Source organism: Crocuta crocuta, unplaced genomic scaffold (assembly GCF_008692635.1).
Source record: "Crocuta crocuta isolate KB4526 unplaced genomic scaffold, BGI_CrCroc_1.0 scaffold77, whole genome shotgun sequence".
Lineage (NCBI taxonomy): Eukaryota > Metazoa > Chordata > Mammalia > Carnivora > Hyaenidae > Crocuta > Crocuta crocuta.
In genome coordinates this window covers 3,366,492-3,379,391 of record NW_027532172.1, presented here as the reverse complement: position 1 = coordinate 3,379,391, position 12,900 = coordinate 3,366,492, and the positions used below count along the sequence as shown (strand labels likewise).

The window sequence follows — 12,900 nt, the reverse complement described above, 5'->3', positions numbered from 1 at the left end:
GAATGGGGACAGCCATCCCAGGGAATATTCCATTCAATTACCTTCAAGTTGGAAGCCTGCCTATAAATTAAAAACTTGCAGAAACATAAGACCATCCCTTCCAAGGCACTCAGGTCTACAGAAGATATGTAAATAAATGCTGACATAACCCTGCTATCAGGCTGTTTTGTTTTATGATTACCAAAATGATAACAGTCATTATGGCAAATATGGAGACAGATGAAGAAAAATATCAGTTTCCCACAATCAATATAAACACCCAGGGAGGTAACTATTAATATTTTATTTCATATCCTTCTAACCCACTTATACCCTGTCTTCCACTAATTCAAAGATGCTCATTTCCCCCCACAAACTCCAAAGCTGGCACGTATCTTACAACCAGTGGTGCCTCTGACACCATTTTTCTTTAGCTGAGCAAAAAACGTAATGCCGATTGCACGTTACAACTGAAAAAACATCGTATGGGTATGGGCTCTCCTGCATAGATTTTCAGATGGTTAAGATCACGTCATTAATAAACTCTTTCTAAACTATTAGAGTTTGTCGGGGTGCCTGGGTGGCTCAGTCAGTTGAGCGTCCAACTTCGGCTCAGGTCATGATCTCACAGTCTGTGATTTGGAACCCCATGTCGGGCTCTGTGCTGACAGTTCAGAGCCCGGGGCCTGCTTCAGATTCTGTGTCTCCCTCTCTCTCTGCCCCTCCCCTGCTCACGCTCTGCCTGTCTCTCTCTCTCAAAAATAAAGATTAAAAAAACATTCTTTTAACTATCAGAGTTTGCAATTTATCAGAGTTCACAACGTATTACAGCCCTAGACAGGATTAAATCTATATTTCGAGCAAATCTGACGCTCAAAATTAGCCACCCTGGAATAGTAAACAAGACATAGAGAGAAAGGGAAGGATACTGTGGGAAACTGTCTCTTTCTATAAGAGGGGCCCTTATTTTGAATAACACAACAATATCGTATGACCACGGATGTGTCTGCTAGAGCCCGCTTCCTTCAGAACACGGCAGCCACGAATCAGTGTCCTCCCAGCAGCTGGGCTTAGAAGGTCCAGGGTATGGACAGGACGCTGGAGCAGAGATGATGACACAAAAGGCACAGCTTCAGCTCAGAGGCCAGCAAGCCCCTTCCAGCAAGAACTAGAAAACCGCCAACCACGGCGCTTTCCGTCACCTGTGCCATCTGTGCCCTCCCCCTGTACCTATTACAGTTCCTACTGTGCTCACGGCCAGCTTTCCCACAACACATGCCCTCCTTCTGTACGGGGTGCTTGGAAACGCCTTACTGCTCCGGAACCGGGGCTCAAGAGCCGGTGGAAAGCACGCAGACCTGGCTCGCAGGAGACTCAAGTTGAGACCTGGCTTTCTCGGGCTTGGGGGCCTCAGTTATAAAATGAAGAGTGGGCCGGGTCTGTAATTTTCCAGGACACCTCGAGCCAGCCATGAGTCCCCTTAGGGAGCAGGAGGAAGACACGATGTATGGTGCTTAAGAGAAAGCAATGCCTGATCCCTTTCATTTGTCTTTAAGTATCATATTGATTTTGTAATTTCAAAATCATGAGGCTTTTTTGTTGGCGTTTATGTTTTTCAGATCAGGGCAGGGATTTAAAAAGCATGGGAGACCGTGGGCTAAATGTGGGGGACCCTGTGCACTCTTTGCTCAAGTGTCTTCCGGCTTTAAAATGCAAATGTCTCCCTGAGTTCATCAGTGAACTTACCAGTCCCCACACCCAGGGACCCCCCACAATGAGGTGCTAATAAATCTCTTTACTCCCTGGGAGTCCAGGCTAACACTTCAAGAAGGAAGGAGGTCTTTACATCCCAAAGGAACCTGGCCAGAAGCATAGAAAGCCCACTCAGGGTTTAAGAGCAATGCATCAGGCTCAGTTCTGCCTTCATTTTTTCCAAATCAGATTTACAATTTATTTCACTGTCAATATAATCTAAGAAGTATATTACAACTGACCCCTGAACATGGCTTTGAAGTGCACTAGCCCGTACAGTACAGTAACATAAAAATGTACTTTCTCTTCCCTGTGATTTTATTTTGCTACTTAACATTTTCTCTTCTCTGGCTTACTTTATGGTAAGACTATTGTATGTAATACAGACAACATACAAAATATGTGTTCATCTACTGTCTATGTTATCTGTTAGGCCTCCAGTCTACAGTAAACTCTTAGTAGTTAAGTTTTTAGGAACTCAAAAGTTACCTGTGAATTTCCAACTGCATGGGGGAGGGGTCCACACCCCTGACTGCCGCCATGTTCGGGGATCAACTATATTATTTCTCTCGTTTTCCCTTGGCAATCATTCCTTCTATCTTAGAAACAGAACCCAAAAAAACAACACAAACAGGGAAGCTTCTGGTTTGCCAAGCGTGCATGCTGACCAGGAGCCTGTGTGTCCGCTTCACAAGTGCTTTGGAGACGCTGTGCAAGCATGGCTGTCCTCCAGTCTCGGACAGGAGGGACACAGGGTGGGCACGAGGCCCCAGGGCTAAGGGAGGGCACATGCAGATGTGACCAGGCACCGATGGGGGCCCTTCTGGGGGGGAACACAAAGGCCCTGTGTTCAGGAGGAAATCTAATTGTCAGTGTCCTCTCCGTACAATCCAGAAACACTGTGGCTTCATGAATCTGAGCCAGGACCCCACGCTGTGCTGGCTCTGGTGAGCCCTTCCAGGCAGAAGTTCCTTCCGGGGCCCGCACAGAGCCGGCCAGCCACCCCACCCCCCTGCAGTCTCACCGTCACCCCGGCTGTGGCAGTGGTGGGGACACAAGTCTCCTGATCCACACCAGGCAGCATGAGGCTTGCCCGGGCGCCGCTGGGGAACTGCCAGCCTCCAGCCTCCAGCCTCCAGCCTTCCTTTTGGCTCTGTTCCCCCACCTCCCTGAGCCCTGCCCACTCCCACCCCCAGGAGTACTTCTGAGGGCCTTGGGGGGCGGCTCTCCCTGTAAGAAGGTCGACAGTCACCCTGAGGAGTATAGAGGGGACAGCACGGAAGGTGGGGGCTTGAGTTCACCTTACGGCTTAGGAGAGGAAAGACTGTGGAGAGGCGGGGAATACAGAGAAGAGAGAGAAGTTAAGAGACGTTATGTAAGAAGGAGAAGATTGAACAACTAATTAGTTCTGTGAGACAGGGTGTCAAAACCAGATCCTGGGGACGGGAGCCGCGTCTGCGGTTTCCAGAAGAGACAGTCAGGGCCTGGGGGAGAATGCCCACAGGAAGCTGGCGCTCAGGGTGTTGGGGTGTGCTCTCCGGGCTCCGGGGCCCACAGCCTGCACGGCTCGGCCACTCCTCCCCATGACTCAGCAGCTGATGAAGCATTGTTTCTGAGGTGGCGGCACATGGCCAGGCCTGGCTGACCACGGAGGAGCACGGCGGGGAGGACGCAATAATAGCTTTAAACCACGGGGCTCTTCAGAGAAATCTTGGCGGTGGATAAACTCCAGCATTGTCGTTAAATGTGTCCCTGGCCGGTGTCCTCACACCGTTTTATCCCAATAGCCTTGCAAAAAGGCTGACGGCTCGTTAGATCTTTCTCACTCGTTCCCCTTGGTTCCCAGAAACTTCGCAGCCAACCTCGAATATGGATCTATACCCAACGCGTGAAGGCCCAGGCCGCACACACAGGAAGGAGGCGGCCCTGGAGCTGAGGGTCCCTCTCGGGTGCAGGGAGCAGGGTGCAGCCCAGTCACCAGACCTCACGGAGCAGTCCCTTCGCAGAACTTAGGAGAAGCATGGGGAGGACACGCGGGTGTCGCGGAGGGTCCCGGCATCCCCCGTGACCCTGCCTCGGTTCTGGAGCTGACAGCGGACCCGAGGGCAGAAAGCCAGCTGCCAGGCCCGCCTTCCGGAAGACAGCCAAGTGCTTTCACAAGCAACGCAAGGCCTCAGGACTGGAACAAGGGTGCTCGAGGGTCCCCATTCCAGGGGGCAGGGGACCCCTAAGCACCCAGTGCCACATGCTGGACACTGGAGCTTACACCTCGGCTCCCCTCTGGGGTGGTCTTTCTGCTCAGGCCTCCTCCCTGCCCCCCAAAGAGCTCGTGTTGTAAACCCCACCCCCCTTCCCTCACCTCCTTGCCCCTCCAAACCATATTTTCACTCTCTGCGGGCTCAAACGGGAACAGTATGTTCTGGTAAAGGCACCTCCACTTTACCCTGAGCTCCCAGGTGAAAATGGGGGGGGCTCCGGGGGCAGGGAGGTGGGGGACCATTCCCTCCCTTCCCCCCGGGTTTCACGAGGGCTCATGGTTGCTCAGTTGCTTCTCGCCGCAGAAATTCCACTTGGAAATACTTGTGAGACATGAAGTTTCCTGCCCGTCTGGAAGGCAACAAAATGTTCCCCGACAGATATTTTGCACTTCCCATCCTCTATCACCTCCCGGAGTGCAGGGTCAACCTGGGGCTCCTCCTCCTGGCCCCAATGGACTCTCCTGCACTGTCACAGTGATCCCAATGGGCTGTGCTGCTCCATCTCAGAACGTCCCCTGCACTGGCCTCCACACTCTCTGCTAGTGCCTGGCCCAGGTCTGGCCAGGCGCTCAGTAATATTGGGGGAAAGAACGAATGAATTCACGCTCCCGGAGAAGCGGCACAGACTATGGGTGAAGACCTCAAGCACCTGGGTTTGAATCCCGCTGCCATTACTTACTGCCAGCGAGAGCCTCGGTTTCCACATCAGTAAAATGGGGATGAGCGGCAGACTGACCCCTGAATGATGTGAGGGTGAAGATGGTGTATGTAAGAGCCTGAGCACTGATCAGATCGGGGACAAAAGCAGGTAGGAAATGGGAGGGGGTACACAGACTTTCTCCATATTCTAGCAGCTGCCAGGTAACGCCTGGAAACTTGGAAAATAAACCCACCAATGCAGCGCGGTGCTGGCTGACTAAGCACCAGCAGGGCACGATGATGTGTGAAGAGGAGCCTATGAACAGCGCCCCAGAGGCCGAGGGCCTGCGGGAGGCAGCGTCTGGGGCGACGGGAGGCGGCCCCAGAAATCCAAACCACAAATCAATTAGACAAGTTCCAACAGGCAGCCGCCTCTCCATTTGTCTCCGCTCCCAACTGTCACCCCGCTGTCAGGAGCTGAGGCATTTGCTCCATCGGACCCCAAATCCCTTTTGCTTTCTGCCTGCAATTCAACCCCCGCCACCTCGCCACCGCCCCTGAGATACCGCCCACACAGCTCTGCCCAGACTAGTTCCCGTGCCTGAGATACCCCTTCTGCCAGTTTTCTCAACAGTTCACAGAGTAAACAGTCCTCACAAGTCTGGGGAGGGGGGAGGGGAGAAGGGAAGAAAAACCCAATAACATCACAGAATGGCCTTTATAAAGGACTTCTGCATTTCAGGGTTCCCATTAATGTGCGTGTCAGGCTTCGTTTCCCAATCTAGAAGTTACGTGGATGAAAGGAGGGCCCCTTCACAGCCGCGCCCCCACGCAAACCACTAGGTGTACGGCAGAGGCAGCCCCCAGCGCAGCAAAACCAGACGCACCTACAAAGCTCTAAAGGACACAGTCGCAGGCACAGCTCACTGACCATCCCAGCACCCCCTGGCCATCCCCTTCCCTCAAATAACTTGACTGTAGAAGCTAAAAAGACCGAGCCTGTTTTCCAAAGCCTCCCTTGAAGCTGGGGGTAGCCATGTGACATAACTGGGGCTGAGAGACCTCAGTGGGATTTTGTTGGGGGGCTATGCGAAAGCTCTTGCTTTCCAGGTAAAAGAAACAGTCACACTGCCGCCTTCTGCTTCTCTGTCATGAGTGGAAATGTGACATCTGGAGCTGCAGCAGCCATCTTGCAACCATGAGGCGATAACGCAGGAAGGAAAAGGCTGGGAGAACCAGCAAGATGCCAACTCAGAGCCCTATTCTAGTTTGGTCCCAGCAATTTGGGCCTTTTAATGTGGGAAAAATCAACTCGCATCTGCTTAAGCCACCCTTAACTCGGGTTTTCAGTTATTTGCAGCTAAAAGCATTACTAATTGGTCTGATACCTCATCCTTATCTATATAGCATACCCTCCTTACTGATTCAACACTACTTCTATCATACCAGGTTTTAAGGTAGATGTCTTATCTCATTTGATCCTTGATTTTTTTTTTTTATTAAATTTATTTTTGAGAGAGAGCGAGAGAGAGCACACTGTTAGTGCAGAGCCTGATGCAGGGCTCGAACCCGCGAACCGTGAGATCATGACCTGAGTTGACATCAAGAGTCGGATGCTTAACTGACTGAGCCCCCCAGGTGCCCCTCATCTCTGAAGTTTCAAACCCACTTACCGAAGCACCTATTATTATTTGTACATCTCTACTCAACAGTCTCAGGGTCACTCAGACTCAAAGGGTCAGGACTACGTCCCTTCCAGACTCCCTACCACGGTCAGTAGCTTAGTCATCTGCTTAGTGTCCAGGACAGGGCCCTTGTCAACAACACCATCTCCTCCAATAGGTGATTAAGTACTACAAATGTCACATCTGAATATTCTTCTAGCCTACCCACCTCTCCCCACTGCTCCCAGCTGGCCTATGCTATACACGCCTGGACTGTTGTAACGGCCTCTTAGCAGGTCTCTCTGCACCCACACCTATCTTTCCACGGTGAATTTATAAAAATCACAAATTTGACCATGTCACTCCCTTTCTTAGGGGTTCCCGTGGCCTCCACGAGAAAGTCCAAACTCTTTAAGACCTAAAAAGACTTGCCTGCTGTGACCCCTAAACCTCTCCAGCTTCTCCAGGCCTGGTTAGTCTCTCCTCCTGGCTCTCTGTTCCAGTTATACTGTCATTCTTCCAGCTTCTCAATATCATCAGATACATTTCTGCTTTGGGGCCACCACACGTGCTGTTCCCTTTGAAAGAGCTCCCCTCCAGCTTTATGGCCTTGCTTAACCCTCACTCATCCCTCTGCACCCCAAACAGTGACTTTCTGTTTCAGATATTGTGCTTTACCATTCTAGATTTCCAGTTCTTTTTTTATAAAATAGTTTCCATTTCTCTTCTGAGATTCACCATCTGTTCACTCATTAGGACCATCTTTTCCTTTAAGTCCCAGACCACTTATATAACAAATGTCTCTGGCTTTCCCTCCTAATACCAACATCTGGGTCATCTCTGAATCTATTTCTACTGGGCTGCCCCTACTCCCCTCCCCCTTTTTTTTTCACTCGATTATGAGCCAGAATTTCCTGATTCTTTGCAAGCCTTTTTTTTAATGTTGGACATGCAAGTAAAAAACCAACCCTATAGGGAGTCGGGATTATGTGGTCTCCCTCTAAAAGTGCTGAGTTTTGTTCTGAAAATTCCTTTTGAAACGGTCAGACTTACTTTTATTTTGTATTAAGTTGAGTCTACTCTGATTTTGTCTTTGGTTCTAGGGGTCATCCATACTTCTCACATAGGGCCTTTTGGGGGTCTCAACTGCATACTTCTGGCTAGGCCATACCCCCAGGATCTCTGAGCACTGTGCAGGCCCCCAGTATCTCTGGTCTCCTCTCCATCTTATTATAACCATTTTCGATTAGGCCTCATGGAGTCTTGCTTTCTGCAAGTGCAGCCCTCAGCAGAGGACCTGCCGTGCACACAGATTTCTGCTCCCCCCTCCAGTCCCACACCACGCCCCGTTCTCCCAATTTTCAGGGCACACCAAGTGCTGACCTCCGAAGATAGCTTTCTCGATAAATCTGTGCAGGAGTTCAGCGGGAACCAGGTGAATCACCATGGTAACTAACAATTGCCGTGGAACAGTTGAAAATTCACAGCTGACGATAGAAAGAATAATGTCCCTCAGTGAGATTATAACATTTTCAACAGGAGGCAGTGGTCAAAAAAAAAAAGCTAATTAGATGGTCTTTCCCACAATGCCTAGTACAGAGTCGGCGTGAGGTGACCTGCCTTCCTTTCCAAGAATGCAGTGGGGTAGACGGGGGCTCCCACAGCCTGGCATGTTATAGACAGCAACGTCCTCAGCTTTGTTTTTCTCAGTCTCTCGATATTACCATGTGCTTAAAAGGAGCAAGGCTCTGTGTTAACACGTTCTAATGGGTAGTTTTCCAAATCCATATGCTATTCTCTGCTACATTCTGGATTAATTACAATGGGAAAACTGCCTCATTGAAGATGCCTTTTGAGTGAGAAAACTGGAGGTCATAGATGCATATGGCACTGGTATTGTGAGTTGGTCTGCTGCGGTTCTTATTCAGCTAAGTTTTGCAACGATCAGAGGTTATTTTTAACTTTGTGCTTTCTTTGCATGTAAGAAATACAGTACTGGGGGGCGCCGGGGTGGTTCAGTCAGTTAAGCATCCGACTCTTGATTTCGGCTCAGGTCATTATCTCATGGTTTGTGGGACTAGCTCCGCATCGGGCTCTGTGCAGACAGCACAGAGCCTGCTTGGAATTCTCTCTCTCCCTCCCTCTCTGTTCCTCCTCCTCCCCAAAATAAATAAACAAATAAACAAAAAAAAAGTACAGTACTGGATCGCACCCAAAGTCCGCTTCAGCCCACTACCCTATCTCCAACAGAGCACCTCACGGGCCACTAGGGACGGAGAGAACTATCCTTCTTATGACAACTAGCACAGGGAGGGACATCCATGGTGCACCGTCAGCAGCCTTTTAAGAGGTCTTTTAGGTCCTGTTTATGTCCAGTCTTAAGCTAAAAAATGGAGATGACCAAATTGCCACAGGAAACGTCCCTGATATGTTCTAGTCATTTCTCTCTGGAGTTTCTGGGAGTGACCCTCAACTCCGAATCCTGGGACTTGGGAAGCTTGGAGGGGATCTTGCACAGTGATTCTGGCATGCCCAGAATGCGTCCTGCGGCTCAAGGCTGTTGGTGATTTAATAAGCCAGCTCCCTCTTTCCATAGCTGGCTTTGAATTGAATCCCTGAACACATAAAGAGCCAGAAGGCACCTTAAAGACCACTTGGCCCCACCGTCTCCGTCCAATGATGAGAAAACGGAGGCTCCTGGCTCACGCCAGGTGACAGTGCTAGTGAGGGACCCAGCACGCCAGGTGACAGTGCTAGCAAGAGACCCAGCACACTAGGTGATGGTGCTAGCAAGGGATCCAGCCAGAGGGAGCATCGGAGCTTTGGCTCCTGGCTGAGTTACTCCTCATTCTGGCCTTGCCTCCTGGAGACCATCTCGTCATGCCTTCTAGACGGTCTTCTCTGCACCCTCTGAAACATCACTCTATCTTTCTGATGGTTTTACTAGTACGATACCAATGAAGATACCTTTTTTTTTCCTTTCTAGCTTTACTGCTGATACAATCGCAAATAAAGTCAAATGTTTTTTGGCCTGTGTGGCAGCACAATGACTGTGTTGAAAGGTCGGCAAAAAACAGCTGACGATGACCTCCAGGGGCCATTCTGGAATTACCCTTAAAGCACCCAAACCCATCGCCCTCTAAATGGGTGGTCCTGAGGCTCATAGGCCACACCTTCCTAGAGTCCATCCTCAAAACCAAGACTCTGTAATACCCAGAAGGCCTTGGTGCTGCCTCCCAACACATGGGGCGCTCCTGGGGCACCTCCAGGCTGACACTCACCTTTGCATAAGCAGTTGTCTTAATAAACCACTGTCTGAGGTACTTCTGTTCCACCTTTGCTCCAGAACGCCACGAACAGCCGTGCTCATCCACCTGCTCGTTGGCAAGCACCGTCTGATCCACTGGGTCCCAGTTAACCAAGGCCTGTTATAATCCATAAGACAAAACAGTAAAATCTGGTGAGCTTCCTGAATAGGGTCATTTTCAGGTTGCCTGCGCGTGGGAAGGTCGGCAAGCGCGGTATCGCTGTATCTCCGCTCTGAGACTGGAGGACACCTCCTTGGAGTACTGCTGGGCAGGGGAACCCCCGGCAATCTGTACAGAGAACACGTGCACTACTCCACGCTTTCATCCTAGAACACGCTCAGGACCCCGGGAGCTGAGACGGCAAAAGAGGGAGACCCTAAGGCTGTCTCGTCCCCAAATGCAGCTAGATAGTTATCGTGTCATTCTGAACACCCGAGAGACCAATCGGAGGTCTGCGAGAACAAGAACTGCCAGTCTGCAAGTAAAAAAAGCGACCACCTTCTGGAAGGCAGGGGGTGTGGAGAGTTGGTCTGGGGGAGACAAAGCTACAGGTATGGCAGGAGGGAGGGGGCCTGGTTATGGAGGCTACCGCCAGGATTTTAAGCAGCGGAACACAAAATCTGAACTTGGAGAAGTCTGTCACAGTGGGGGATGTGCCTGGCTTAGAGGCGCTCAGGTGGCGAAGCGCGGAGGAACGCCAGGGGTGACAGCACGGTCTGAGGGTCCCTGGGGCACAAGAAGGATGGGTGGCAGCTATGCGCTGTGCTGTTTCTAGGCACAGGAGTGGGTAACTGAGGCTGCTTGGGGCAGTAAGAAGGAGTACTGGCTTTCTGCTGTTTTGACATGAACTCGAAACTGCTGCGCGGCCCTGCAGCCGCTTTCCTCACACAAGCTGGCAAAACCGCGGGGAGACCCTCTCCCAGGGGAGCAGAGCCCCACACTGGGCTCCGTGCTCACAGCGCAGAGCCTGCTTACATCGTCTGTCTCCCTCTCTCTCTGCCCCTGCCCTGCTCGCTCGCTCTCAAGAATAAAAATTAAAAAAATAACAAACATAAGGAATTGATAATAATACAATAATAGCAGAGGGATTTAACGTCCCCCTTACAGCATGGACAGATCATCTAATGAAAAAATCAATAAAGAAACAATGGCTCTGAATGACACACCAGACCAAATGGACTCAGATATATTCAGAACATTTCATCCTAAAGCAGCAGAATAACCATTCTTTTTTTTTTCCTAAATGTTTATTTATTTATTTTGAGGGGGAGGGGCAGCAAGAGATCAGGAGAGAATCCCAAGCAGGCTCCACAATGTGAGCCCGCAGAGCCTGCTTGGGATTCTCCCTCTCTCGCTGACCTTTCCTTGCTCTCTCTCTCTGACCCTCCACTGCTCACTCTTCCTCTCTCTCTCAAAATAAATAAACTCAAAAAAAATTTTTTTTACTTAAAAAAAGAAAAAAGCCCTTTACGCAGCACCTCTGCCTCCCGCCCCCAGCAAACCTCCAAGGATACGGAGACGCAAACAGTACCACAGGCTGCAAAAAAACCAGGACTTTATTTTCTTATCAACATTTCCCACACGCCTGGCATCTCTCAGGCTCTAGGTTACAAAATACAATGAGGGAGATGTGCTCTTAAGAGGCTTACACATTATCATAAAACCCTGGTGTTGAATGAAAGACAAATAAAAGCAAAACACAAACCCAATTTGTCCCCCATTGAAAGCCTTGGGGGGAGCGGGACAGCAAAAGCACCAAAGGAAACAGCATCTTAAATGGAAGATGCCTCAGCTGGGAGAACCCATTCGCACGTCTTCCCAGGACCGGCCCATGCACAGACTTGCAGGGCTCGGGCTCAGCCTTTCCACGAGGTGCTAACCTGGGGGTGGGCCACATGCAGGGTCCCGGGGTCCTGGGCGTGCAGAAGGTGCAGCCTTGTGAGTCCCCCGGGAACTGCTTCCCAAATCCCTTTCCTCGGCTCCCCATTCTTTTTTTTTCTTTTTAATATTTATTTATTAAGTTTTTAAATTTTATTTATTTATTTATTTTTGAGAGAGAGAGACAGGACAGAGTGCAAGTGGGGGAGGAACAGGGAGGGAGACACAGAACTTGAAGCGGGCTCCAGGCTCCGTGCTGTCAGCACAGAGCCTGACACGGCGCTCGAACTCACGAACTCTCACAGTGAGATCATGACCTGGGCCGAAGTTAAAAGCTTAACCGAGGGAGCCACCTGGGCACCCCGGGGTCTCCATTCTTCTAAACACTCTCTAGAGAGCATACAGCTTGCCCTGGAACCGGGGTCTTCTCTTCTCCGTATTCCTGGTTTAAACATTTACTTGATGGACACCTTGGTTTGTAGGCAAGCACAGTCTTGCTGTAGTTACTAGCATATCTGGACAACCTCCTTGACTATATATAGTCATTTCCTTCCCTTTCCCGGTTGACCTTGCTGTGTGCTAGCACCTACTAAAAGTCAAATCCGTGCTCCTTTATTGTTAACTACCTTATTTGTAAAACACAGCCTATACCTGTACTTTGAAATCAACCTTAAATCAGTAAGTGATTAAATCAACACACGAAATCATTAACACACCTGCAAACACACTGCACTCTAGTAGATTCTGCTCACTGCTTCCCTTAAATTATCTGGCAATGTCACAGAAGCAACCATTCCAAATAAGATAATTTCCCCAGTTGATCAAGGGTTAAATACCAGAATTCCTATTTTTTGTTCGTGTGTTTGAGCGATTGGATTGTGGGAAGCTTTCAGAAAGTCTTTTAGAAATGCACACCGTGGGGCACCTGGGGGGCTCGGGTCACGATCTGGTGGTTTTTTGAGCGTGAGCCCCCGTAGGGTAGGGCTCTGCACTGGCAGGGTGGAGCCTGCTTGGGATTCTCCCTCTCCCCCTCTCTCTGCTCCTCACCCACTTGTGCCATCTCTCTCTCAAATAAACTTAAAAAAATTTTTTTAAAAATGCATACCACAACACGAGCATAAACATCGATCAGCCATGTTCACAAGGATGGACTCTGTGCAGTAACAGTGGGGGTCCCGTCGGCTTTGCCCACTCCCCCCTCCGCTTCTCGGCCCGTGAGTTCTCAGGGGTGTGGGCGACCGAGGGCTCCGCTGGAGATTCTTGGGGTGATTTCACCTCGAATTCTCATGTATCCCTTCTCCTGTGACACAGCAGCTGCGTGGTCTAACCCTTACCCAGTGTGCCTCCTGTTCAGGGCCTCCTGCTTTCTAGTCTCCTGCTTCCCTTTACTGGGATCCTCCTCCCCTTTGCCCTCCCCCCCCC

At 50.2% G+C, this 12,900-nt stretch overlaps 1 protein-coding gene across 3 annotated transcripts in view; it reads right to left on the bottom strand.

Annotated features, from left to right (window-relative positions):
- LARS2 (leucyl-tRNA synthetase 2, mitochondrial) overlaps window positions 1–12,900 on the bottom strand; it is a 236,287-nt gene that overhangs the window by 75,617 nt on the left and 147,770 nt on the right. For all 3 annotated transcript variants that reach the window (XM_077776920.1, XM_077776921.1, XM_077776922.1), the window contains one exon: window positions 9,574–9,717. In XM_077776920.1, the coding sequence (XP_077633046.1) occupies window positions 9,574–9,717 (144 nt within the window). The remainder of the gene's footprint in view (window positions 1–9,573; window positions 9,718–12,900) is intronic.